General features: G+C 37.5%; 1 protein-coding gene across 1 annotated transcript in view; it reads right to left on the bottom strand.

Annotated features, from left to right (window-relative positions):
• The window catches only part of LOC120069912 (ABC transporter C family member 2-like), a 67,075-nt gene that overhangs the window by 12,756 nt on the left and 27,012 nt on the right, over positions 1–27,307 (bottom strand). Inside the window, exons 13-18 of the mRNA XM_039021752.2 lie at positions 24,482–24,616; positions 12,960–13,066; positions 12,779–12,872; positions 11,995–12,162; positions 9,549–9,689; positions 8,492–8,692 (exon numbers count right to left, since the gene is read on the bottom strand). Of these exons, the coding sequence (XP_038877680.1) occupies positions 8,492–8,692; positions 9,549–9,689; positions 11,995–12,162; positions 12,779–12,872; positions 12,960–13,066; positions 24,482–24,616 (846 nt within the window). The remainder of the gene's footprint in view (positions 1–8,491; positions 8,693–9,548; positions 9,690–11,994; positions 12,163–12,778; positions 12,873–12,959; positions 13,067–24,481; positions 24,617–27,307) is intronic.

Genomic DNA, 27,307 nt, shown 5'->3' with positions numbered 1-27,307 from the left:
CACAATTAGAACAACTATCTTCCCCGATACTGACTTCTTTGGGAACAAGGTGTGATCAGAATGCCCTAAATAGAACCTTGGGACTTAACAAAAGTGGTGAACTTGTCAAACCAAGCTCTCGGAGACTGTTTCAAACCATACAGGGACTTTATGAGTTTACAAACCTGATGGTCAAATTGAGCTTCAAACCCAGGAGGTGGACTCATATAGACCTCTTCCTCCAATTCACCACTTAGGAATGCATTCTTCACATCAAGTTGATGAAGAAGCCAATCTTTGTTAATTGTTGCTGAAAGAAGAACTCGTACTGTGTTCAGCTTTGCTACAGAAGACAGAGTTTCTGAGTAGTCAATTCCATAAGTTTGTGTAAACCCTTTAGCAACCAATCTGGCCTTGTATCTATCAAGAGTTCCATCAGACTTATCTTTCACAATGAACACCCATTTGCACCCAACTATTTTATGCCCTCTAGGGAGAGCCACACGATCCCACGTATTATTCTTTCAAGGGCTTTCATCTCTTCCATGACCGCAGCCTTCTATTCGGGAACCTCCATGGCCATATGCACATTGGTTGGTATCGTTACTGCATCTAGGTTAGTAGTGAACGCCCTGAACTCTGTACGATAGGAAACTATGCATGGATTCATGGAATACTTAGTACACGACCTAGTCCCCTTTCGCAAAGCAATGGGTATATCAAGGGAGGCATCATAGTCCCTTGTTCTGCCTGACCTTACATCAGTAAAAGGACGGTGGTCACACTTAATTACCTTCAGCAAACCCTCACCCTCCTGTGAGTCTTCTGATGACTCATCATTACCTACAACTTTGACACTTTCTGGAATTATCTCATTAATTTCGTCACTGCCAATCACATCACCTTCAACACATACATCAGTATTATCAGGAGTAGAAGTACCTTGAGCTTGAGTTGGTGCCGGTTCCGATTCATGGACTGTATCCGGTGGAGCGACAGGAGGCACTATTTCCTTTCTAAGATTCTTCCTATAGTATGTTATCTATGGCACTTGATTAGTAGGAAGGATAGTGTCATTTGTACCCAAGATAGTCTCAAGAAGAAAGTTCGTAGGAACTGAATATGTGGACCAGTTAGTCTCTTCACTAGTATTCTATCCCTGAAGAGGACTAACAAGAAAGAAAGGTTTATCCTCAAGGAACGTTACATCCATAGAGACAAAGTACTTCCGTGAAGATGATGGAAACACTTATAACCACACTGGTGAAGAGGATACCCGACAGAGATACACTTCTGAGCATGAGGGACAAATTTAGCACGATGAGGGTCATGGCTGTGGACAAAAGCAGTGCATCCAAACACCCAAAGAGGAACATCAAGAATAAGATGCATGGTGAGGTAAGACTCTTTGAAACATTCCAAAGGTATTTGGAATTTGAGAACACGGGAGGACATCCGATTAATGAGATGGGCTGCAGTTAGAACGACATCTCCCATAAATAAAAGGGAAGAGAAGCAGAAAGCAAGAGGGACCGAGCAACTTTAATGAGGTGTCAGTTATTCCGTTCAACCACCCCATTTTGTTGAGGAGTATAAGCTTAATAACTTTGATGGACGATACCTTTCGAAGACAAGAAATCATGAAGGGTGTGATTAACGAACTCATAGCCATTGTCACTACGAAAAATGGCAATCTTGCTAAACTGAGTCTCTACTATGGTATAAAATTGTTGGAAACAAACGTTACTTCTAACTTATCAGTGAGAAGAAACACCCATGTAAGACGGATGTGATCATCAATAAAAGTTACAAACCAACGCTTTCCGAACGAAATAGTGATATTTGAGGGACCCCAAACATCACTATGGACAAGATGGAATGGTTGGAAAGGTTTGTAAGGTTGAGATGGGAAGGTGACCCGATGCTGTTTTGCTCGTATACACACATCACAAGACAAAGAAGACACATCCACATTATTATGAAATAAATGGGGAAATAAATACTTCATATATTGAAAGTTTGGATGACTAAGATGAAAATGTCATAACATATAATCTTTTTCAGAAATTGAAAAACAAGAAGACAACAAACTAGTCCTATAATAACTCCTAAAGGCAGCATCATAAAGGAAATAGAGTTTCCTATCGTGCCGGACAGTGCCAATCGTTGTCCCCGAGCTCAAGTCCTGAAATAAAACAGTATCAAGTGAGAAAATAACTCGACAATCCAGATCTCTAGTTATCTTACTGATAGAGAGTAAATTGTAAGATATTTTCAGGACATGCAACACATTCTGTAAGGTCAAACCCTGGATCAAAGAGAGATGACTCTTTCCTGCAACAAAAGCAAAGGACCCATCTCCAATCTGAATCCTCTCATTACCAACACTCGGAAAATATGAGAGAAATTGATCAGACGAGCTAGTTGAGTGATTTATTGCTCCTGAATCCAGTATTCATGGTTTCTTTCCCTCAATACTAAGAAGACTAAAGGACTGAGGAGTACTTCACTGGACAATCGCACCGATCCCAATATTACCAGGGTCATTCTGGTTGGCCACCTCAGACTGAGACTGTGAACCACTATCTATTGAATCACTCACAAGTGCCCCGCTCGGATCTAACTTATCATTTGGAGGGCGACGTCTGCCATTCAAAGGTCAACCATGTAACTTCCGACATTGATCATTAGTGTGCCACGGTTTCTTGCAATGTTTACACACTGGAGGAGGCTTACCATTCTGCTTGTTAACATCAAACCCGGACGATTTTGCACCAAACACAGTAGAGTCAATAGGATTGACAATAGGATTGTTCATAGCACTCGATCTGTCTTCCTCTAACCGGACTTCAAAATAAACTTCCATGAGAGAGGGTATCGATCTTTGTCCCAGTATCCGACTATGAACTGTATCGAATTTGGAGTTCAGTCAAGCAAGAAAGTCATAAACACGATCAACTTCCTCGAGTTTAGAATGCTGAACTCCACCACACAGACAATCCCAGACAATTTTCCGACATAGATCCATCTCCTGCCAGATCAAAGACAATTGTTGAAATAAGAAGTAACATCCATGGTCCCTTGTTCACACTCATGAACTTGATTCCGCAAGGTGTACAACCATGACACGTTCTGCCTCTTAGAGTACAATTTTTATACTGCATCCCAAATGTCCCGAGCAGCTGCAGCATACAGTAAGGGTTTCCCTATCTGTGGTTCCATGCTGTTAACTAACAAAGAACGGAGCAAGGAGTCTTCGCCCTTCCAAACCCGCTCTTGAGGATCTCCAGGTCAAGGTCTCGATATCTCACCGGTTAGGTACCCTAACTTGTGACGCCTCTCGAGCGCCATTTTGATGGACTGGGACCAAGAGAAATAATTTTGGTCATTCAACTTCTCCCCTATAATAAACAATATACAATTTCCCATAGATTCAGATAAAAAATTTGCGGTAGGTAAATTAGGAAAAGAAGTTACCGAATTGTTTGAATACATCAGTAGACCGGAAGATAGAATTGAATTTACGGGGTTTGACTGAGGGTTTATGGTAGTCCCAAAGGGAACAATCTGTTGTTGAAAGCTAATTCACTGCGGTTGAACCGCCATCGGAGACAAACCCGTCGAACCTAAAGAACCATGATTGGCCGACGCATATTGAGGAAGATGGATGGCTGATGTGTTCAGTTGCTGTCCACCCAGGAAAGACGGGGATTCAACCGTTTCAAACATGAAATTCTGACTGTCAATACTCACGCCGCTTGGGTGACCTTGGGAAGATCGGCGACAGATTACGGCGCATCAGACGGCTGGTTCACGCATCAGACGACTGTTGGTTCAACTGGAGCAGCGTCAGTTGCTGGGGACAAAGCATGAGTTGGGTCGAAGGTTGGGCTAGCGTGAACTGCGACTGGAGTAGCGCCGGTGCAAATTGGGCCGAAGGTTGGGCTAGGGCGAGCTGCGACTGAAGGGGCCGCCATCGGATGGAGACGCACGAATGCCCTGGTCATCATGCGACGGCAGCTTGAACATCGGGCTAAGATTGAGTGACTGGAGGTACCTGTCAATAGTGGCTTGAACAGCGGCAAACGGAACGGCAGTGGCAGTGTCTACTGTGTCAACTGTGTTTTCGTCAACGATGTCTAGGGTTTCGTCACCATGCTCTTATACATATTGAAATAAAGAAAAAGATACAAAGTTTACGTGAAAAACCCTAGAACAGGGAGAAAAAACTACGGAGTCTTTTTTATTATAATTCAACCTATATCATATAAGCCAAACCCGAGATATATATAGGCTATAGAAAACCCTAATACAAAAAAGGGAAAAGTAGCATAAAGTAAAAAGACTAAAATGCCCCGAGGGCTAACACATAACAGCCCCTTATTTTCAACACCTACTACATCATTTCTCCTTGTTTTATCAAACCATTTTTTGATAGAAGCGGTTTGGTTTTAAATAATGGAAGACAACTCTATACAGTAAATTAAGGCCGTTTTGTTGCCTAATATTCAAAATTTTATACAAGGAAAATTTCATCACTCTTCTTTCAAGGTTCCAAATCCTTCCATTTTTAAGGAGGAGGTTACCTCTTTAAATGATTCTTCAATGTCTCAACAGTTTGTGGCCTGATTGCCTCAATAAATGCAACAACTGGTTCTCTTTTGGTTCAAAATGTTTTATGGTCAAACAAGAAGTGTCTTCAAAAGACAAGTTTAGAAACTTCAGCGACTAATTCGATATTATTGAAGAAGCTTGCCTATGTTTCCTCCAGTTCAGTTAGTTGACCTGCATGAAAAGTAGTCTTTGAAGCACCAAACAAGTTATGTGAATCATCATTCTCCATTCCAGGATCAGACTTATTTCTGAAGAAAGGGGTACTAAATTTTCGATGCTCCACCATCTACATCACTATTTCCAAGAGGAGCACCATTCCAATGCATGTAACACTGATCTTTTTATAATAGTCTTCACATGACGAAAAATGTCGTAGTTTATTCCAACAAACAAGCAAGAAAACGTTCCTCAAAATAAAAGCACATCCTCATCGACTAAAAGACCAGAGATCCATTTGCATAAAGAAAAAGGTCATAAGTTCAAAAGTTCTTCAAGCTAGATGGATGGTGTCACGGTCATGCTTGTCCAGGGCCTATTGCCCAAGGCCGCATGTCGATCCAACCCCCTTCTAGCATACTTTCATATCATGTATTGTATTAGCTTAGTTAGCTTGCTTTCTTTACATTTTCATTGTAAGTGACCACTCGCTCTTTTGCATATGCAAGGGTGCCAGTTGGCTTTTTGTTCAAAATGTACTATATGGGGATAAGACTAATCATCACTTCCCCATATTTGGAGTAGTACTCTATAAAGTTGTTGTTGTTGCTTATTGCTTTCTAGCTTACTACAATCTTTCTTTCTTTATTCACACTCACAAAAACTACTTACGAAAACCTTTTCTCCAAACCCGTTTTCTAAAACCGTTTTCCCTAAAATAGGGGTGGAGGTTGCGAGAGGCACTCGGTGTGCCACCAGCAATCCGTATTCGAGTTGGCTGACTTGTTCGTGAGCGGGAACAAGTGCCGCACAATCGCTAAGAGAAGCTCCCGAAAGAGCGATTGTGACAATTGGTATCGGCAACGAAGAACCTGAACAAGTCCCATGTGGACAGGCTGGTAGAGATGGAAGAGCAAATGCTCTACCTAAGAGAGGTCTCGGATAGTATCCGTTTCCTAGAGACTCGGCTACAAGAAGTTACTGAGAAAGCCGATGGAATTGATGCGGTAGTGGGCCGCCTAGACGGATTACCCGTCAGAGAACTGATGATGAGAGTAGAGACCCTTGAGACCAAAATGGCACGGTCCGACAGCTTTGAACGTGGCGATAGCTCATCGGGCTCTGTTGCCCACATAGAGGAGCGCGTCAAAGAGTTGGACGGCTCCCAAAAAGCAATAATTCAGATGGTAACCGATTTGTCTAAAGACTTTCGGTCGGCCCTTGACGTCGTTAGAGCCGAGATAGCGGATGTAAGCGCAAGGGTGAATCTCACCATCCGAACGGAAGGGAACCAAGCCCCATCTGGGGGAGCAATGGCAGTAAGCAAAATAAAAATCCCAGAACCGAAACCCTTCTGTGGGGTGCGGGAAGCAAAAGCCCTGGAAAATCCATCTTCTTCACCATTTATTAACTGTGGCACAACGAGGAATTGGAACCCGATCAGGAAATCCATCGTAAGGATTTTCATCTTGAACAATCCTTGGCCCTCCTTTTTCTAGAAGATGTTGTACCTTCATTAAAGTTTGTGGACCAGGTTCGAGAAGATACTCCAGTAGAGTCACTCCCTTGATTCCTAAAAAAATTCATATAATCCTTCTGCATGAAATTTTATCTTATTCACCTCAAATAAAAGTTTAGTTGCTCATTCTAACTAGTTGCTTCCCCATGGCAATCCTAGTTCTTCTTTAGACACGATTATTAAATGCCTCAAGCAAATATGATGAAAATCCATCTTCTTCACCATTTATTAACTGTGGCATAGAAACAGTCAGTGAAAGCAGCGAGGAATTGGAACCCGATTAGGAAATCCATCGTAAGGATTTTCATCTTGAACAATCCTTGGCCCTCCTTTTTCTAGAAGAAGATGTTGTACCTTCATTAAAGTTTGTGGATCAGGTTCGAGAAGATACTCCAGTAGAGTCACTCCCTTGATTCCTAAAAAAATTCATATAATCCTTCTGCATGAAATTTTACCTTATTCACCTCAAATAAAAGTTTAGTTGCTCATTCTAACTAGTCCCTCAATGAAGATCCTTTCATGGCATTCTAGAGGACTTGAGAAGCTTCAAAGAGTTTAGCATTAAAAATATTTTGGTCCAATTTGATTTTTAATAAGCTATTTTTGTTGGATAACAAATGAAAATGGTTGAGTAGGAAAATGTCTTTGGAACGAAATGTCTAAAGAGTAGAGCTTTAACCGCATTAGACCATAGCAACTGAGATTTAGATATCAAAGAGGGGCCAACCAAAATCTGAAGTATGTTTTCCTATTGTATTTTAAAGCTGAAAAATGATTGCTTTGTTTGTTATTCATTGTTTTATCCTATTGTATTTTTTAGGCTTCTTTCGGATTATATTGCCTGTGTACATTCCCATTGGAACTTGTATGCTTCAACATTTTTCATCCATTTCTTATATCAATGAAACGTTGTTTCTTGTTCAACAAGTCCCATCTGATACATTTTTGGGTTCTTGTCCAATTTTATGGCTTTCTGCATTTTTGTTCTTTAGCTAGCTTATGTTTTATATTGTTTCTTTACTTTTCTCTTCTGCAGTCTACCCTTTGTAGACTCAATTTTTATCTTTTTTACTCTTCCTTTATTATTTAGTATCAGCACTATTGTCTCTTCAAAATAATAATAATAATAAAAGTTTGATCGATAATAATATTTACAGTTTTAAGCAAAAAAGGAGAGAAGTCTGCTTAATGAGCTGTCCTACTTTGAATCTAAAGCTGAAAATACAGGTTTCTCCAATCTGGAGGTTGATTTGTGCAGCAATTAAAGGGGAACTATTGGAATTCTATCTTATGGAGAAAAGGGATCCAATACAGAAATGCAAACTTCATTGGTTGCTTCTGGGGGATGAGAACACCAATTTTTTCCACAGATTCTTGGCTGCCAAGAAGAGAATCAATCTTATTTTAGTACTGCAATCAGTTCAAGGGGAGTCCCTTACCTCTTAACAGAGATAGAACATGAGGTCCTTTTTGGAGTTTCTTTGAAGAAGATGTCCCAACAACTTTGGATAATGCAGTCAAAACTCTTCTTCCTGAATTATGGTTTGAAAGAAATAGGAGAGCTTTTCATGAAGAGTATCTTCAGTGGTTCAACCATTTCGAAGTGGCAAGGCTCAATGCTTCTGCTTGGTGTTCTCTATCCAAATCTTTGCGAATTTTTCTATTCAAGATATTTATCTGAACTGGGGAGCTTTTATTTCTTCACATTGAAATTTGTCTTAGCATCAATTCTGAATGGAGGAGCCCCAGTCCCCTTGCAATCCCCTGTCTTAGCATCAATTTGTTGGATACTTTTGTGCTGCTCTTGTTTTTATTTTTACTTTTCACCTCTTATTTGCTTTTTTTCATTGTAATTTTAAGCATTAGCCTCTTTTCATCAATGAAGTTATATTTCCTTCCAAAAGAGAAAGAAAGCAATGACCAATGAATTCTATTTAGGAAGAAAAGAAAACAGTATTGAATAAGAACTAGAATTTGTTCCCATAAAATTCAAATAGGAGGAATATCATTGTATTGTTTGGTCAACATAACCTGAAAAGAAGCTAGAAAGACATATTAAACAAATATTTATTAGTAAAAGTGTTATCCAAAGTAAAGTAAATAAAACTAAAAGCGTCCCCATTTCAAAGCACATTAAAAACTTCAATCACACGTGAGATCAGAGCAGAAATGAGTGAAATATCATCTATCTAAAACATCCAATGGCAAGTTATGCCAACTTACTGTAGCATTATAAATCCATGCAACTTGTGGAACATATGCAACACTTCCCCGAATAATAACACTAGAATCTGCAACTGGTGGAAGTTCTCCCAGCATTGCTGATATTAGTGATGTCTTTCCCTCCCCCGTACTTCCAACAACTGCAACTAAGCTACCAACTGGTATGTCCAAATTAATGTTTGATAATGTGGGCTTCTCAGCCTAGTTAAAAATAACAATAAAATAACCCAAATGAAGAATTGAACCTTTGGAAAGTAGTATAAAGAAAATATGTTGAAATGAAAAATTGCATCGAGCATTTTATTCGAAAAAAGAATCCCAATTCAATAAGAAAAAAACTGTCTCCTTGGTTCTAGGCCATTTTGTAGGCACACTTCTATCAATGTTATTATTAGCTCAACTGAGATAAGAGTGTCAGGGATACGTAAGTTGTTAAACCCCAATTTATGAATTATTATAGATTTTAAAAAGATGTAAGATAAGAAACTAGCTCAACTGACTTTGTTTGCTTTGTTTCTTTCTCCTTTGATAATAAACTACATCTTGCCTACAAAACAATTCATAACATTCCTTTGTTTTGCTGTTTCTATAGTTAACAAGTGTGCTTATAAAAGTAATTGTAAGATTGAACCTCGGTCTCTAAGGATATTTTTAGTTATCCTCTTGGTCTTAAGATAGACTTGGAGCCCCTTCTTATAAAGTTGACTTTGAAACTCCTTTTGTTGAGCTATATTTCTAATATGCTCTCTTGTTGATTTTGGTATTATTTCATTTTATCACAATGAAAGTTTGGTTGCTAACAACATAATATATATACACACACACATGCTGTTTAAAAGAATTATTGTTAGAACTGAAATCAGCCCCTTTAATCAAAATGTGAAAGGTGAGTACTCCCGAGTACCTCAACTAATTATGGAGCAATAAGAATTAAAAATATTAATAACAATTTGTTTAATAAGTTACTTTATACTGAATTGGATTTAATTCATTCAAACTATTTTCGTACATCTACACAAATACAGCCAAAAAAAAAATTAGTAAAGATTGAGTGCACCTTTAAATCCCAAGAAAAGTATCCATTCTTGATTGAGATGGCTGGAAGTTTCGGATTTATTGGTGGATTTGGAAACAAAACTTTCTCTTCCGCTAGAAGTAGCTCCTCTAAACGATTTAGGGATACTTTAGCATTTACCACCTGTCAATCAATGGCACCTTAAGCAACAGAATACAAATAAAGCCATAAATCAACTGCAATAGCGTTTGCTTAGCCTCCCAGTTACCTAAAAGAAAATAACCTAATAGCCAAAAAGGACTGAAAATACAGATAAGGCCATGCATGAGTTCCAAAAGAAAAGAACCTAATAGCCAAAAAGTACATCTAAAGAAAACAAAAAAACAAGCATGTTCATACACCCCCTAGCACTACCTTCACAAATATTACTATTATTAACCCGATAAACTGAAAGTAACATGCAAAACAAGTAACCTAAGAGTAAAAGTAAAAACTATAAAGAACACTATTGGCTTAAAGCCAGTCAACTAAGCAAGCAACTACACAAGGCTATGTGCAAAGCTAGGCGCATATGGCAGAATTTTCATGAGATAACGTGGCAAGATTGAGGGTACAAACCAAAATTTATTAATTATATTAATACAAAAAAAATTATATTTGGGGTTTCTTTGTAAAGGAATTCAATGAAAAGAGATTAATCCTTAAAAATAAATTAGAAACAACACTTTTCATTGATAAAATGAAAAGAGACTAATGCTCGAATTATAAGAAAATACGAAATAACAAAAATACATTAACCTTAAAAAGAAGAGAAACTGAGAAAACAAAAGATGACAATACAATTGAGATACAAAGGAAAGAAGACAGAGAAAAACAAACACTTACAACCTAACAAACCAACTTTTGAAAAGAAACCAAAGCTAGAGAACACATAAACTGTAATTCGGATTATTGTAAATTAAATAATTATATCTAATTTTAAAAATCCATTTCACAGGATATACATGATTATACAAGGGGAAAATATCTGTTTTAGTGCACTTGGTCCCTAAGTCTTCAAAATGTACCTTTCAAGTCACAAATTTTTACAAATAGATTTAAAAGGTTATTGAAGTAAATTTTTTTTCATTATTATTTTAATATAATGATATGACATTTTAAATTAGAAAAATAATTTTTAAAAAATATATGTTCTCACTCATCCCATTTTCTTTCCTCTCTCTTCTCCCTCCACCCACCTTCCCTCCTCTTCCTCTCCCCTTACCTCTCTATTACCTAGGGTCAAGCTTGGGGCACCTACTCCCAAGTTATGTCTTTGTTTATACCTTTATGGATAAAATCACCACTCCAACTAGTTGGTACAATTGGGGCTACAAAAAACGTGAATTGTAAGTTGTTTTCTTTTTCTCAATCTTTTGTTAAAAATTTATATTAATTAACAAAAGAAGAAAAGGAGAAAAAGTAAAGCTAGCTTATTTAGGGTTTTCTTTAGATGTAGGATTGTGTTTTATAGGCAATACATACACTCAGAATCATAAGCTAATTATGGAGGAAGAAAGAGAACTCACTAAGTCAACGTCAACTCACTCTCCTCTTGATAACTTCCAATTTTCAAACCACACTTATCCCCACTCCCTATTAAACTAAGATTTGCAAAAGTTTTTGACAAAAAAAGGTTTTCAGTAATTAATTTTATTTAATTCCAAATATAATAGCTATGTTCTTTTTAATTTTTTTAACTTTTTCAATAAGTATCAAGGAGCAAGAAGAATGGTTGGGGAGAGGAAGAAGAAGATGGAAAGGTAAGAAGAAGATGGAAGGGTGGAGGTTAGAGAGAGAAGAGAGGAAATGGGAAGAGAAAAAAGAGAACTTTTTGAAATTATTTTTTCATTTAAAATGTTATATCCCTTTATTTAAAATAATAAAAAATTATTTCAAAGACTTTTTAAACCTATTCTTAAAAATCCGAAACTAAAACACGGGACCAATTAATGTTTCCATTAAAAAAAACACTTATTCCTGACTAAAAAGGTAATTTTCCCATCATATGATTATAATGAATTCTAACGAAGGATTAGTAACTAACTATGTCCAACTAAGTTTAACCAACATAATTAAAAGTCAGCATAGAAAAATGAATAAGCATTACCAAACAATTATGTCCATTTATGGAAGACAAGTGTTACTGAATGCTTTAATTAGCTGTGGCGCAGGGATTAAAAATTTCACCGTAATTGCATAGTTGTTTTTATGATAGGAGAAAGACAACATGAAGTTAGATCCTTCTACGCAAGCGTAAACATGATAATCAAGTCATGTTACATTACTACCACAAAATGAAAGGTAAAAGCGAGAAGCACAAACAAGAAACCCAGGTGTTAACAACCACAACCATCATTGTATGGCCTATATACAAAGTAAATATAAGGCTCATATCCAAGCCACAAAATGTTTAAAATTTAATTTTTGGAAAGGCACATAATAGAACCTGAGTAATTATGTTAGGAAGCATAATCAGAGGAAATCTTAGCACTGCAAATAATGAAAGGGACGTAAATGCCCTAGATGGAGTCAAGTCTCCCCCAAAAGCCGTGAATAATCCAAAAGCAGTCACGGTCACCAAAACGGGAATGCTATTCAGTATAAAACTATTTAACTGCAAAAACAAGTAATATTGTTAGAACACACCACAGGCCTAAGATTCACGAAACAAGAAGGTTAATACCTCATTCATGAGAGAATTCTACCTAGTCGCTTAGGCTACACCACTAAAAAAACAAAAAGGTTTCAGACCTTATACCTAAAGTTCACAAAACCCAGATTACCCCTACATACACAGACATAGTACTATGATACCATGTAAACAAGGTTTAAGTGCCTATAATAATCTCACGAAATCTAGGTCATTTCAAGTCATGGGTCTTGACACTTGCTACTGGTTTTTCTTGGTTGGTGAAGGGGTATTTTACTATTTTTAATTCTTCAATCCTCTTTTTTTTCTTTTGTAGGTCACTACTGCTAAGCAAGATTTTACTTCCATTTGTTTTTCACTGACAAACTCATGAGAGAGAAAGGAATTTTTATCAGTCATCAAACCCCATAGAAGAAGATGCTGAATCCATATTATTTATGAACTATAGAACAGCTTGTACCCTAACAATTCTGTTACTTCTAATGAAACTCCAGAACGTTGAATTAAAAGGTTAGGCAGGCAGCAATCTTTGGTATAACATTGTTCAGAGATTAACATTAAGAAAAAAGTTATAACGTACCGCCCCAAGAAGTGATGCCTTACGGAACCATGACAACTCATCATTCCGAATACTTTGTACTTTTGACTGGAAGCTATTCTCCCATGCATAACATCTAATCCATTTCCAACAGCCATCAACATATATTAGTAAAGTTTTAGATAATAGAAAAATAGAAGTATTTTATTCTTATACTGCATACTTCACTGTGTCCATTGCAGCTAAAATCTCATTCATGAGACCAACTCTCTTGTCTGTACGTTGCAATCCCTCTTTGGACTGTTTCTGCAATCTGCTGATTACAAGTGTCTGTAATCGCAAAACATAATAACATTAATTTTACGTAATTCTAAAATACTATAATCTTGGGAGACTTGCAAAATAATAAAAATTAATGGGTTCAGCATCATGCAAAACCTGTTACTTTTATATGTCAATGTCATTACATGAAGATAGTCATACAGATCAGAAGTACACAAAGCAATGCAAGTTATGGAGGTTGATTAAAAATTTAGAGGTACGAACTATCCCTCTTCACCTCTAGAATCTTAACACCTTGAACCTTAACACCTTCAAACTAAATGGAATTGCATGTGATGACTTCCATGGAGCAGCATTCTTTTTTTTTTCTTTTTTAAGGAAACAGAATGCAAGGAGCAGCATTGAAAATGCAAAGAAGCTCAACCTCATGAAAGTGTTAGTCAGAGTCTGAAAAGATTATCGTCGGTTCATTCCATCTACTATTTTAGTGATAGATAGATGTGTTAAATCACCAATTGACCCAAAAGATTCAGCCGATGGATGAAAGTAAATTTAATAGAATAATACATGGTGCAGCCAAAGCTCCACCCATCTTCATGCCTCCCTTTCAATCTCAAAGGAAAAATAATCTTTTTCTAAAAAAAGAAAAGTTTGCCATATGGCATTTTTGTGACTGGATAGTTGGGTCGGCTGCACAAAGATGTTGCACCGAAGTATTTATCAATTTAATATTATATCAATATTTTAACACTCACCCTAACTTGTGGCCTTGAAATGTGTAGAAGACCCAACAAGGGAAATTCAATATTAATTGGAAAGGAAATAATATGGTAGGGATTTGAATACAAGACCTCTTGGAGCTCCTACTCTAATACCATGTTAAATCACCGTTTGATCCAAAAGTTTAAGCTGATGGATGAAGGTAAATTTAACATTTTATCAAAACACTAACAAAATTTTTAATTTTTATTGTTTATATGGGCTGATGGTTCGGATATATATTTCTGGACAAGGGAAGATTGAATATCTTACTGGAGACAAAAAAACACCTCCCGAGAATATTTGTTTTACTTAGGATGCTAAAAACTCTATGGTTATAACTTGGTTGGTCAATTCCATGAGTAAGGAAATGTGTTCCAACTAAATGTGCTATTCTACTGCAAAGGACTTGTGAGACAATGTTCATCTGACTTAACAATCAATCACAAGTACTTGAGTTAACTCTCAAACTACGATCAATGGTCCTCTATTAAATTCCAAAGCTTCTCTGCTTTTGATTAATGCGGTAAAGGCTATTGTATTATAATTATGCTTGGAACAAAGCCGATGAATTTTTAATGACAAGCAACTACTGAATTTTTAATGACAAGCAACTACCTTTCAAGGATCGTTTTGAACTATTTCATTCGAAGGATTCTTTGTCCTCATTTTTGAAGTTCGAGGAATTTTCAATTCATGGTAGCAATTTGTCATTTCCTAGTGAACAAAAATTAGGATTGTAATTTTGATAATTGCAAAGTATCAAGACAAACTAGATCTCGCTCACATCTATGATACCAGTTTTTCTATTTTTAAGATTACCAGTTTTTCTATTTTTAAGATTTATTTTATAGAAAAGGAAATAAGACATTTCATAGATAAAATAGAAAGAGACTAATGCTCAAAATGCAATGACACAAGATAAAACAAAGTAATTACAACCGTTACAGCCAGATACAACTAATAATAGCACTCAAAAGAAATGTTGAAACGCTTCATTTCAACCAACCAGAGAGAACAATTGAAATAAGGATGAAAGAAGGCCCAAAATTTCATATCCCATGATGACCTTCCTAGTGCTCTTCGTAAAGGTAAATGTCAATGCACTTATCCTATGTCCTCTTTTGATTCCTATAACCATTTGTCATCGTCCATAGATTCTGATTCTCTCAAACCTAAAAGTTCTATATGGTATCAGAACCCTAGGTTTTAGGGTTTTCGTGAACTTTAGGGTTTGGTATTTAGAACCCCTTTGTGTTTCATGTAGGGTTTTGTGAAGAGATTAAGTCTGCATTTTCGTTCACCATCGGTTGCCGCCATCCGCCGCTGCCTGTACAAATTACATCACTGTTCATCGCTCTATTTTTTGCACCGTCCATTCCAACAGGGAGCCCAGCCGCTGATCTACAAAAGTGTAAAATCTGGCATCAACCTGAGCAACGTGTGAAGCTCATGCGTTGTCGTCAGCTTTTGCCCCTCGATCCATGCGTCAGCGTGTGTAGGCACATGCGTCGTCCGTTTCGAGCCGACTTTGGTAGGTTTGATCGAAATCGTGTATTCCTTCTACTTGTTTGTGTTTTTGGACTATATCTTCACTTGTTTGTGGTTTATTGAGGAAAAGTCTCTTCATTCATGATCTTCATTGTTGTGTCTCATTTTTTCATGATTATTATTTATTTCAAGATCTTACGATGAATAGGACCATTGGTAAAAGGCATGAAGTTGGAGTTGTGAAACCCGAACCCTACTTTTCCTACTTAAATATGTTATTGGTTGAGATCAGTGAAATGAGGGGTTTAATATTTGAGATAATGTGGAATTGTAGGGAAATGGGTAAAGGATAAGGAAATGAAGAAGGAAAATGCTTAAGTATTGGAGGGCTCTCGGATGTTTATAAGTTAGCCTAGCAAGAAGAAATTTTGGCTAAGTGTGGGAAGCATAAAATTTGACTAAGTATAGAATTATTCGTTGATATGGGAGCCATAGTCATTGGTCTTGTCTTCAGAGGTTAGACAAAGCCTATTTAATGGCTAAGTGTTGCCCGTGAAAATGGTGGCCAAGCATCGAGTAAACACTAGGCAAGTATCGAGTAAACACTAGGCAAACATCGAGTAAACACTAGGCACACATCGAATAAGCACTAGGTGAGCATCGAGTAAAGGCTATACATGATCGAGGAAAGGCCATCGTGCATCGAATAAAGGTCATTGTGCATCAAGTAAGGGCCATGCGCGAGCGAGGAAGCACTCGATTGCGCGCAAGGATGGGTGCAAGGCGCTAAACGCAAGGGCGTTGGGCGTGCGACTGAGGGGCTAGGCGATGCCAAAGACAATGCGACGAGGCTGGGAGTTGTGAGATAAGATTAAGTTGATGCACGCAGCAAGAGGCCTTAGACAAGAGGCTTGTGCAAGCGTTGACACAATAGCTATCTAAGGTGAGCGTTGGTATACGTTGAAGAAAGTATGCGCCAACCATGAGGCTAAGCGTTGGAAGAATAGTATGGCCATTGGACTATGCGTCGGTCTTGAGAAGTTAGTTGGACACAAGGTGGGTCATGGCAAAGGCTATGATTCTAACTGAGGCCAAGTGAGGTTAGGCGTTCAAGGAGGCTATGCGTTGACATGGGGGATGCGTTCAAGAGATGCTATGCGACCAAAGAAGAAGAGTATACGATGAATTGAGGAAACTTGGAGATTATGGCTAGCATCGGGACAAGTGGCTAAATCAAATGAAATTTGAGCTTAAGCTAGGAGAAGGTGGAAGCATATTAAGACATGCAAGAATGACCTATGCATTGGACAAAATATTGGGAAGACAACTCGAATCCATGCAAGTAGGAGGTGGAACGTGCTAAGTGTCGAACATTACATGGAGTTGACACTTAGGATTTTCATGCAATACAAGTGCCTGCATTGGTAATGTTAGAGGATGACAAGGATGATTTAGAAAGCCTATAAATATCCCGAGGGGCCTTCATTCCGAAATGCAACTCAGAAAATATCTCAAAAGGGCTTAAGAGAGAAGAGGGAGACTAAGGCGTTGAGGGAAGCTTAGCAAGCATTGAGGAAGATCCTCTAAGCATCCAAGATGTTGTCGGGGCATTGAGATTACATCCAGGCATTAGGAAAGCTTCTCACAGCGTAAGGATTGCTACACCAGATTTAAACGAGGAGTTCTCTCAAACTACTCGTGCAAATCAAGTGATTCTTAAGCCAAAATCTCATAAATTGAATGTAGTTTATGTGTAAGGGCTGCTGTGAGGAGATTCTAAGAGAGAATTGTCAAAATTGAAGGAAACCAAGAGGTGTTCACAGAATCGGTGACAGCCGAGCAAAGTGGAGTAATCTTGAGATTCTGAGCTCTTGCGATGGAGTTTGAAGCTCAAATTTTAAGGTAAGTAAGTTAACACATTCCTAAACATATTTGTAGAAGGAAGCGTCTCAAAATAAGGTCTGGAATAATGAGTAATCTGAGCTTCAAATGAATCTAGAAATTAGGGTTCAAAAAGAAAACCAAGGGAAACCAGGGAACTTGGAAAGAGAGAAAGGATTCTAGTAAAACCCTATGAGTGACTCTAAATGTAACAACCCAGATTTGTATGCATACACTACAAGAAATTAGATTTTAAATGTTAAGCCGGACGAAATTTTATTTAAAGGGATGATAAATGTAATACCCTAACCGTAATTTAGAAAGCAGGAAAACAAATAAAATACATAATTAAGAATGAAAAATATATAAATTTAATAGGAAAATCGGGTGGAAATTTAGAATTGGAAAAAAATAAGAAATTTATTAATTATCCAAAAATAATGAATAAGGGGGCAGAATCAGGAAGGATTAATTAGAAGTTGGACGCTAGCTAATTCAGGAAACAAAAGGCAGTAGATAACTTTTTATTTGGGCACTACTCATTGGAAGAATTGGAAGTGAATTAATTGCCCATATATTCTTAAAATTTGAAAGAGTTAAAAAGGGGAAGTGGAATCCACAAGCAGTGAAGGCAACCCACGTGTGAAAACTAGCGAGATTAGAGAGAAAATTGGAGAGAACGAGAGTGGAGAGAGTGAGAGTGGAGAGAAAATTGGAGAGAGCGAGAGTAGAGAGAGCGAGATTCTCAGCGAGACAGTGGGAGAGAGCGGGAGCGGGAGCAGGGGCGGGGGCGAGTGCGAGACCAGCGAGAGCGAGAGCGAGAGCCAAACCAGCGAGAAATCTCGAGAGAGCGAGATTCTGAGAACAAAGAGAGCGAGATTTGGACAAAAGCGTGGATTATGCGTTGAATATGGCCACAATCTTATAGATTATACATGGAGAACCCTAAAATTGAATACAAACAAAGGTTGAAGACGTAAGGGCAAACGTTAGCCAAAATTAGGTGTCTTATTAAGAGAAATTCTTAAACCTAAGTAATTTTAAAGAAGCCATTTGTAGGATGAGTTGTCACACTGAGAAGAGCTGAAAACCACTATAAATAGGACCCTTTACCAGAAGATTTAACCCATTCTCAAACAAATCTCAGTAACAAAGAATCGTGTGAGTGAGGAAGTTCTGTGAGGTTAGAAGAGATAAAGCTCGAGTGAGGTGCTGCCCAAATTTCCTTCTAGTTTAAGAGGGAAAGCTCTACTGATCAAACCATAAGGAATAATAAGGAATAACTAGGATCGCAGTTAAGGTAAGTAGTTATCTCACCCTCTCTTTAAGTGTTTCATGGTAGTGTACCTTTAATATGTTGCATAATTATGTTATTGTTATGTTGCATTACATGTTTAAAATACGTTTATCGACAAGGGACCCCATGCATTATGTTTGTTCATAAGATTAAATTTTAATTAGATAAAGGTTATGCTTCTAGGGCTAGCAGGGCATGTATGGTTGCACCCCTCTAGACCCAATTCTATGTCAAGTTTATGCTAGGGACTAACAGGGTATGTATGGTTGCACCCCTCTAGTCCAATCTTACGTTTATGTTAATGGTTGATGTTGGATGCGACTCTAGCCCTACTGACTGCATAACCCGCTAATCATCAGATGGGCTAGTTTCCGCCTAAGTCCTCATCTTCCTATCAGGGCAAAGAAATTTACGTTAGTGATGTTGGATGCGACTCTGGCCCTACTGACTGTATGACCCGCTAATCATCAGATGGGCTAGTTTCCGCCTAAGTCCTCATCTTCCTATCAGGGCGAAGAAATTTACGTTGGAAGCATAACCGACCACCACATGTTAGTATATGTTTTCGGTCCCAATCATATGTTTTCAGGACATGTTGCATGTGATTGTGCATTTGGTCACTACCTTATGTGAGAACTACTTACTAGGTATACTATATACTCATCCTATTTTTACAGACTTTGTAGGTAAGGACATAGCGTAGGTGGCAGAACTGAACGTCGCTCAAATGGCCAACCATCAAACTCACTATTATGGGCATATACATTTTTGTATCACTACACTAGTGTTTTATGGATCTTGGCATTTTGTAAAATAAACTTTTTATATAGTTTTCTACCTAATTAATAAAATCTTAGATATGTTCTTTTGAGATTTTTGTCCAAAACTCATCTCATAATAGAAAAGTCTAAGCATGCATGTCGTAGCGGTCGGACCATAGTATGTAAGGATCCGGTCGTTACACTAAATGCTTTAAATGTGTTACAAAAGCTTGATGAATGATTTAGCAAATCCATCTTTAGTGGCTCTAAATGCTTTAAATGTTTTACAAAAGCTTTATGAATGATTTAGTAAATCCATCTTTACTGAAAGCTTTTCATGTTAACTAGTTTTCAATAAGTTTTCCTAAGTGACGCGTATCTCTAATATTGTAAACATGTGATGAGGTATGAAGCTACTAAGTATGTTTAAGCTATGCACTTTAAGGATCAAGAATATGTGTCAATAAGAGATATCTTAAGAGAGCTAAATCTTAGTAAAGAGAAGAATGTTTCCTTAGGAAGTAGGAATAGCTCAGTACTAAAGGACCATAGATGAAGGTACTAGAGCTAGGTTCTAGATATAAGCCTTGACGCAATGTTCCCTTAGGAAGTTTGGGTAGCTCTATACTGAAGGACTAGAAGTCAAGGTACAGGAGCTGAGTCTAGATATGAGTCTTGATGATAGGATCCTGTCTACGTGCACGTAAGACAAGAAAGACTAGGTGAGGTGATGGACAAAGGTGACACACCTTAACCTAGGTTAGCATGAGGTAAGGTGGTGGACAAAGGTGACATACCTTAACATAGGTTAGCATGAGGTTATTAAACCCCCAATAATTTACACTTATAAGAGGAGGGGTAAAAAGGGAAATACACTCAGTAATTCTGTTACAACCGAATTGGCAGGGGGTGAGTTTGTTATGGGGGAATTAGTGGAGAGGGGAAACATCTAGAGGAGGGGACCTTGACGTTCCTTTAAAAGCACCAGCATGAGGAATTGAGAAGGCATGCCTTTACTGAAGATAAATAAAAGTTAGAGAGCTTTTATGGAGAGAATTCCCCAGTTCTCTCGAATTGTGTTGGGATTTTAGTTTGTTGGTCTGTTTTCTTTTGGTTTTCATCTCTGTTGTTTGAAGTTTGTTCTCTCTCTAAGTTTCAAGCTACTTGTTCTTGTATTTCCTAGGTTTTGAGTATCAATATCAATAGAAATAATCCTATTTCCATCATTTGTCATTGTGTTTGCATAAGCTTTGCTGTGTGCAGGACCGGGGCTTAACAAATTGGTATCAGAGCCCAAACAATCTTGGGGCAGACTAGAGCTATGACTCAGAAGTTGCTGGAAGAAAGCGGGAGACGAGCAAAAAGGAGATAGTGGGGTTGAAGGACGTATTGTTAGGTCTATGCAAAAATATTGAGAAGTTGACAGAGGAAGTTAGAGAGAACAACTCCTCGAAGAAGAAGGAGTCAGCGGTTTCAGAGGGAAGCAACCACAAAGCCAAAGGGAAGACGGATGAAGCCGAGTCCTCTCAATCAGTGGGGGCTAACAGCAACGACAAAGGTAAGTATAAACGCCTAGAAATTCCCCTGTTCACCAAAGAAAAACCCGAATCTTGAGTATATCGCTCTGAGTATTACTTCGAGATTCATGAACTCTCTGATGAAGAAAAGGTAAAAGTGGTTGTGGTAAGTTTTGCGCCTGATGAAGTGGATTAGTTCAAGTGGAGTAACAACCGAAAGGCCATCACTACTTGGAAAGAATTGAAGAAAAGGCTATTTGATCATTACAGGGCCATTGGAGAATGAAGCTTGGGCACACGGCTATTAAGATCAAGCAGGAGGGGTCGTATGCTGATTATGTGAAGAAGTTCGTTACCTACTCTGCACTCTTACCGAAGTTATCAGAGAATGTGCTGAAGGATGCGTTCATGAATGGCCTCGAATCGACTCTGCAAGCAGAGGTGATTAGCAGGAATCCGCATACGTCGTATAAATGTATGCGTGAAGCGCAGCCGGTGAACGACCGCAACTTAGCCCTCAAAATCGCCCTAACAGATTTGGGATACATGGGCCCAACAAAAGGGAGGCCCAATCGGGGAGGAAAGAACCCGTCACGACTAAAATGGGCTGCACCAAAAGGGTTGACGCTCCAGTGATGAAACAAGTAGCGATACCTGTGAAAAACACGCCAATGAAGAAGGATCCTCCTCTAAAGAAGCTGTGAGACTCAAAGTTTCGTGAGAGGCTAGACAAGGGTCTTTGTTTCTGATGCAATGAAAAGTACTCCCTTGGGAATCGCTGCAAAATGAGGGAAAGTAGACCGCTAATGTTGTTTATAGCCAATGAGGAAGATGACGCAGACAATGAAAAAGCCACGGGAGAAAAGGAAAAAACAAAGTTGAACACAATAGAAACCATCAGGAATGCACAGCTGGCCTTGAAGTCGATGCTTGGATTTTCAGCAAAAGGAACCATGAAACTGAAAGGGACGGTACATGGCAAGGTGGTTACAATACTCATAGACTTAGGCGCGTCACACAACTTCATCCACCAAGACACGGTAAGAGAGCTCAACCTCCCTTTAAAACAAAAGACCAAATTCGGGGTAGTGATCAGGAATGGGACATCCATCCAAGGAAAAGGAATTTGTAAGGACATGGAACTTAAACTGCCTGGGCTGCTAGTCAGAGCAGACTTCTTAGCCATTGAGTTAGGCCAGATGAACGTGGTTTTAGGGATGCCTTGGTTGTGTACCACTGGATTCATAGGCATTCACTAGCCTTCACTAACCATGTCATTTTGGTTAGGTGACTCCCAGGTTGTGCTCCGTGGAGATCCCTCTCTTACGAAAGTTGAAGCGTCCCTTAAGGCCCTGTCCAAAATATGAGAGGAGGGAGACATGGGGTTCCAATCGATTTTCAACACTTGGAGATTGAGGAAGAGAAGATGAATAATGAGTTGGAGAGACAGCAAACCGAGAAGCTACCAGTCATGATACAAGCCTTGTTAGAGGAGAGAAAACAAATTTTCGACACCCCTTCAACCTTGCCTCCAATGTGCATGGTCGATCATCGCATACTAACTGTGGAGGGCCATAAAACAATCAACGTTCAACCATACAAGTATGGCCAATCAACGTTCGACTCATTCACCTAAACACTTTGACTGTACTGACTTACGATTTCAACAAACCACATTTGCAAGGCTTCTCCTATTTGATCTGTTTTCCTTCAAAATCCCAGAGGACCTTTCATTTTCCATCAGACTGATCTTCAACTTCTTCAATGCTTCAAACTTATTGAGATAATCTTTTATCATTTCCTAGAATACCAACCAATCTTTTTTGTTAAAGCCAAAAGGAACATATATCGGTTGCTTTCCTCCTGTACTAGGCCACACAGTGCATTCAAAGGACCATCCGGATGAAAAGCGAACCTTTTTTTTTAATAAGAAACATTCCATTGCTGATTTGATCTGGTCTAATGCAATTAAACCCTTGCTTGCTGAAATTTGGTTTGAAAGAAACCAATGAGTCTTCCACGATAAATCAATCGCTTGGATGGATTGTTTTGAAGTTGCTCGGATTAATGCTTCTTCTTGGTGCACTCTTTCTAAGGCTTTTGCAGATTTTTCCATTCAAGATCTCTGTTTAAATTGGAGTGCTTTTATTTTTCCAGCTTAATGCTTTCTTGGTGTTGTTTTTCCTCTACTTGAACAATTTATATTTGCATTGCTTTGATTGTTTTAGTTGTTTGAATTTTTTTCTTTCGTATATTGTATTTTGAGCACTAGTCTTTTTTCACCACTTCTATGAAAAGAGTTGTTTCTATTTACCAAAAAAAAAAAAAAAAAAGAAGAAGAAGAAGAAGAAGAAGAAGAAGAAGAAAGGGAAGGAGGGAGAAAAGAGGAAAGAGGAGAGAGTGGATGCCATCCAAGCCGGCATTCTTTTCGGCATTCTTTTCGGCATTCCCACATTTTCGTTGTTTAAGATTTGTCACAGCTGGAAATCTATAGTTTCTTTTTCTTAAGCTTTCTGCTCCACTTGCTAGCTTTATTCTGTTTACTGGTTTAGTTTTTCACGGCTTTCACATACTGTTTTTCTTTTTCCATTCTTTTCATTGATAAAATGAAAAGAGACAATCTCTAAAAATACAAGGATACAAAATAAATAGCCCGAAAACATAGAGTACAATCCCAAAGGAACCATTCACGAGGACAAAGATAAGCCAAAAGAAAAGGGAAAAAGCCCCAAAAATACAAAAAACTTGAATAGAAAAATACATAAAATCTTAGAAAAATGGCAATAAGGGAAGGCGAATACCCTTGCAGCTTCAAAATGATAAGCCAATCGAGAATAACATAGAAATCCCTTTGAATCCTCACCAACCAAAAATATTTAAAACGAATCTCCAAAAACCAAAACAGAGGAAAAATGATGACAAAATTTCCCAATATGTTCCAATAGTGAGATACAAAAAGAGATGCCACAAAGCTGCCCGGAGAGACATGAAACATTGAAAATTTAGCAGCTTCTAACAGACTACTAAAATAAAAGTCCATGATGAAGCTTCAATTCAATCCTTCCAACCCAAGAATGCCTCTCTACCATCCTTTTCTGAATCAACAACAGATCATCCACCCCCCACTGAATGCCAGATAACTTTAATGAGAATGCCAACCACTTCCTCATTCTTTGATTCTTGGTTAAAGACAACTAGAAGATACTGATTTTAGAGAATACTTTCCGGAGCAAACATACATGAACAATCACTGAGGCCTCTTGCAATCCAAGTGGTAGTTGCTTTCTTGTACTGTTTTCTATTGCTTTTTCACTCATTTTGGAGTTTGAATCCTCGAGCATTAGTCTCTTTCTAGTCACTTTTCATTTTCTTAATGAAAACTTTTGTATCTTGTTCCAAAAAAAAAATAATAGAATACTTGTCTCAACTTGAGGGCCCTTCATCTTTTTTCAATAGTTTAATACGTTTGTTGCTTTTCAGAATTTTCTTTTTCTATTATTCTTTCTTGACTGGAGTTTATTTCTTTGAACATTAGTTGTTTTTTTTCGTACAACACCTTTTCACTCTGGTAAAATCATTTGAGAATTAGCCTCTTTTTATTAGATCAATGAAAACCCTTGTTTCTTGTCTTTTTTAAGAAAAAATATATATCATCAGACAGAGAGATTTATTTGCAATGCAACAACTACCCATGCTATCCAAACAAACACACACACACTTGTGAGAGGAACCAAAGAAAATTTTGTTAAACACATACCTGTATAGGAAATAGAAGAACTAGCAGTAACGCGCCAAGAAGTGAAGAAATTCCCAACTGCTGGTAAAGGAGAACCATTGCAATTGTAATACGAAATGGAGCTGACCATAATGTGTGCAGGTACTGGGTTATTTGCTGGATACCGAGACCAAAAGAGCAAGACACGAAATAAAATCTACTATAAGGATTAGAATTTAATATGAAAGATGACAAACAATTTTTAGAATAGAAATTCCTTCTATAGCGACATGTTCTTTCACAACGACATAAAAAATAGTACAATATTTGAAAACATAAAACGTGCAGACAAAATAAAATTACACATGTTGGAAAGAAAAATCTGTCCTATGGTTAGATCATTTTAATTCAACTCATCCCAATGCTTCTTACATGTTTCTCCCTTTCTAAATCTTATGCTGATTTTTCTATTAAAAATACTTGTCTTAATTGAAAGACAAATATTCCCATTGTAATATTGGTTTTTATGCTTTTTATTTCACTCCATTGTGGAGTTTGTATCCCTTAAGCCTTAAATATTACTCTCATTCGATTATATGAATGAAAAATTGTCTTATTAAGAGAGAGAGGGAGAGAGGGAGAGAGAGCAAAAACAACCCAACTAATAATTAACAAAAACTTCCTAATTCAAACAAATTCTTGTAAGGTGAAAACCAAAAAATATTAGAAAGACAGCAACATTGAGAAGCTTTTATTTTGCCAACTTAAACCAATCAAACAATAGTTAACGAACACGCCAAGAAGTTAAGATGAATATTATTGTAAAACTCTTAGATTTGAGAGAATCTAAATATTCTATTCCATTTACTAAAGATACATAAATATATATACATATGCATACATATATGGTATATATATATATACACACACACACATATATATTTGAAACGGAAACTAAAGATAGATATATACAAGTGTATAAGAGTAACCTAAGTAGAAGAAGGTAAAAAATAGTGAGATAACCTTAATAGTATACTTACAATAGTGAGATAACCCTAATATTAACCCTATAACACTCTCCCTAAATTTGGAGCATATATATTAATCATGCCCAACTTGTTACATAGATAATCTATACATGCTTCATTCGATGCTTTCGTGAAGATAACTCCTAGTTGTTCTCCACTCTTCACATGTCCTATAAATACCAATAAAAACACAATATCCTGAAGTTGATCTTCTATCTTCTTTAGATCCTCCCCAATTGGCAGCCGAGAAGCATTTAATATTAGTATGACCATAATCTTTATATATTAAACCACGCCCGAGGGCAACCTTCAAATAGCACAGAATTTGTTTTAATGTAGCCCAATGATCAACTATAGAATACGACATATATTGGCTCACAATTCTCATTGAATAGGCTTCTGGTAGAGCCACGGTAATATCATTATGTTTTCCCTCTAACTTCCTATATTTTTCAAGATCGTTTAGCAATTCCTTCTTTTGTGAATGGAAAGTTTGGCATCATTAGAGTACTACATGGCTTAGCCCCTAACTTCCCTATTTCAACTAGCAAGTGAAGTATATTTTCTCACTGATAAAAGTATTCCTTTCTAGCTTCTTAAGAAGTATTTCAACATGCCCAAATCTTTCGTTTGAAATTGAATATGGAAAAGGGTCTTTAGGAATTGAATAACTAATGCATCATTGCTAGTAATCACAATATCATTAACATATCAACTAACAGGAAATCACAATATCATTAACATATCAACTAACAGGATGACACCACTCTCAAATCTCTTAAAAAGACTAAATAATCTAACATGCTCTTCCATTCCAAAGTTTTCAATCACCTGACTAAATTTCCCAAACCAAGCTCGTGGAGTGGACTGTAGATGACATGCACTTTCTTGTTACAAACTTTACCCTTTAAATTAGGGCTACGCAATAATCTCAATAAAATAAGAAATATCCTTGTCTAATATAACTACAAACTCCAATGAGTGCCCCCAAGCCATGTCCATAACTAACCCATGGTTCTAGAAATCACTATTCATTAGCATTTATTTTCACAAACGCTGAAGTTCCTTTATTTACTCCTCTTGATAAGAGTGAAACTCCACAGCATCTGCATTCAATAATTGATGCTTGTGGTATCGTTCTTGGCTGAGTTTTGTTTAATCTTCATTAAAGATCCTGTCGTAGTTCACAAGAGGCTTGGGGGCATCTATAAATGGTTGGTATTTATCAATTGTTTGAAGGAATTTATTATGGTTTTGGTTGCCGCTCCATGTTCTATTCTCAGGTTAAAGTCAAGTTCAAGAGAAAATTCAGATTGGAGGGCCCGGTTGGTTGTGCTTTCTAAAGGGCTTATAATAGTAATGCTTGTCAAAATCTTTTGCTGCTTTTCTTCCCATGTCTTTTGTCCATGGTTGTTTAAGAACTATGTCTGGCTCAATTTAAGGGGAGGCTTCTGCATTGGCATCTTTCTAGTCTTTTTGGTTATGTTTTCAGCTTCAAGCATCATCCACTTTCATCTGCTTTCAAAGTTCTTCGTCACTCTTGGCTCAAGCTTCGTTCTTTGACAGCTGTTTTGCTTGTTTTGAAATTTTTGTTCTTTAGGCACTTGTATTTTAGTTTCTTTTGTTTCCAAGGATTAGTCTTTTAATTTTTGTTCTTGTTAGTTCATTAACTATGTTGTTCTCTTTCTTTATTTGTTTCATTATATTTTGAGCTTTTGACTTTTTCCATTTTATCAATGAAAAAGTCTTGTTTCATTTCGAAAAAAAATTAGCATTTATTTTAGCAAAATGCATTTCATTCAAAATATGAAATTCTGATGGCGGGAAAAATATGAATAAT

The sequence above is a fragment of the Benincasa hispida genome, chromosome 5 (assembly GCF_027475165.1).
Source record: "Benincasa hispida cultivar pf3 chromosome 5, pf3_genome.v1.1, whole genome shotgun sequence".
In the NCBI taxonomy this organism is placed as follows: domain Eukaryota; kingdom Viridiplantae; phylum Streptophyta; class Magnoliopsida; order Cucurbitales; family Cucurbitaceae; genus Benincasa; species Benincasa hispida.
This window is presented reverse-complemented; position numbering and strand designations above follow the sequence as displayed.